Consider the following 2,035-nt stretch of genomic DNA (forward strand, 5'->3'; position numbering starts at 1 on the left):
TTTTATAATTTTGTATGAATAGATGCTTTTGTATGACTAAGATGCTTTATAATTTTTTAAACCTGTCTCGATAAATTTGTTTGTTTAGCTACATCCAACATCGATCCATATTACTGCCGTTGTAGTGGAATATAAAACTCCTACAGGCAGAATTAACCAAGGTGTAACTACTAGCTGGTTAAAGGAAAAGCATCCTTCAGATCCGCCATGTTATGTTCCTATCTTTGTGCGGAAATCTCAATTTCGTTTACCAACTCGAACGTCAACTCCTATTGTTATGGTTGGTCCGGGTACTGGTATAGCACCATTCAGAGGATTTATACAAGAACGTAATCTCGCAAGAAAGGAAGGTAATAATCAATATAATTTAAAAAATATAAGAAATTGGTTTGTATTACCTATTAATTTTGATAGGTATTTTAAAAAGTTGTAATTTATTAAAAACGTTTGTTCATTACTTTTTATAAATATCGGTTTATCTTCTTCCAGGAAAAGAAGTGGGAGATACAATTTTATACTTTGGATGTAGAAAGAAAGATGAAGATTTTCTTTATAGTGAAGAACTTGAAGAATATGTAAAGAGTGGTACTTTAGTGTTACATACTGCATTTAGTAGAGAACAATCTCAAAAAGTGTACGTCACACATTTATTAGAAAAGAATAAAGATGAATTGTGGAGAGTAATTGGTGAACAAAATGGACATATTTACGTGTGTGGGTTAGTATAAAATCATATTAGTAATACTAACATTTGAAATTATGCATTATTAAACTATAATGTATATTTGTAAAATATTTATTTTTTTGTTAGTGATGCGAAAAATATGGCACGTGATGTGCATAATATTTTATTAAAAGTTGTAATGGAAAAAGGAAACATGTCAGAATTAGATGCCACAAATTATATCAAGAAGATGGACTCGCAGAAACGCTACTCAAGCGACGTCTGGAGTTGAATTATGTTATTTAATTTAATTCCATGGATATTTATAAGTTAAATTGTTTATGCAAACGTTTTAAATATGCCTTTATGAAATCGTAATCGAAATCGTAATCGTTTAAAATATAAATTGATTATTATAGACATTAGAAAAATCATATTCACTCCAATTGTATTTATTATACACAAGTAGTTAATGAATTTTGTATAAAAATCTATTTTTTCTCCTATTCCACAATGTTAAAGTTTCTATTGGAATTAATACAGTGTAATAATCAATTTAAAGTATCCTTTTAAAATTGACCAATATATACAATACTTGTATAATATTATAAAATAAACATTGTTTGATACAAGTAACATAAGATAATAAAGCAAATTTTATATTTTACATAAAATAATAATGATACTTTATGCAATGAATTTCTTTAAGCATGTAAAAACGTGATAGTACTTTTTTTTTAAGAAAAAAAAAATAGGTAAAGAAATAGAGAAAATATAGAAACTATTGTGATCAAAAATATATAATCTTGTACTTTTGAAATGACTGTACAAAAAATTATACGTAAGAATATTTTTCTTCCTCTGTCGGAATGGAAGCAATAATAAATATATTGTTAAAAATTCATGACTTTATATTTCTTAGAAATCAGCTATTGTTTCGTTTTTCTAAAAAACTGCAGTATATTAAATGTGATAAAAATTTCTATTTTATTACATTTTACAAACGTATATTTCATTGAAGTATGCATAAATTTCAATAGACATAATCATATTAAAATAGCGTTTAAAATATACTTATACTTCATACTTATGTTACATACCTTATACTTTCACAAATTATCTAGTCTAGATATTTTAATATCGTGCTGCATTGACAAGTTTTTCAGTTAAAAATAAGTCATGATTTTGTTATCATTTAAATTCGAATGAATTTGCACGTAATAGAAAAATTATATTTCAATTTCCACCTCTTTCGCTCATTTATTTAATTCTACTTCTATTAAATTATACTTCTACATTACTTTTTACCATTTATAAAGTATTTATAAAATTACTTTAAGATTTAGATTTATGTAAGTAAAATGTTTTCTG

General features: G+C 25.4%; 1 protein-coding gene across 2 annotated transcripts in view; it reads left to right on the top strand.

The window, feature by feature from the left end:
- The window catches only part of LOC108579106 (NADPH--cytochrome P450 reductase), a 30,642-nt gene extending 29,686 nt beyond the window's left edge, over positions 1-956 (top strand). For both annotated transcript variants that reach the window (XM_017942549.1, XM_017942550.1), the window contains 3 exons: positions 89-350; positions 490-718; positions 812-956. In XM_017942549.1, coding sequence (XP_017798038.1) covers positions 89-350; positions 490-718; positions 812-956 — 636 coding nt within the window. The remainder of the gene's footprint in view (positions 1-88; positions 351-489; positions 719-811) is intronic.
- The last annotated feature ends 1,079 nt before the right edge of the window (positions 957-2,035 follow it).

This window comes from Habropoda laboriosa, unplaced genomic scaffold, assembly GCF_001263275.1.
Source record: "Habropoda laboriosa isolate 0110345459 unplaced genomic scaffold, ASM126327v1 scaffold42, whole genome shotgun sequence".
NCBI classification, from domain to species: Eukaryota; Metazoa; Arthropoda; class Insecta; order Hymenoptera; family Apidae; genus Habropoda; species Habropoda laboriosa.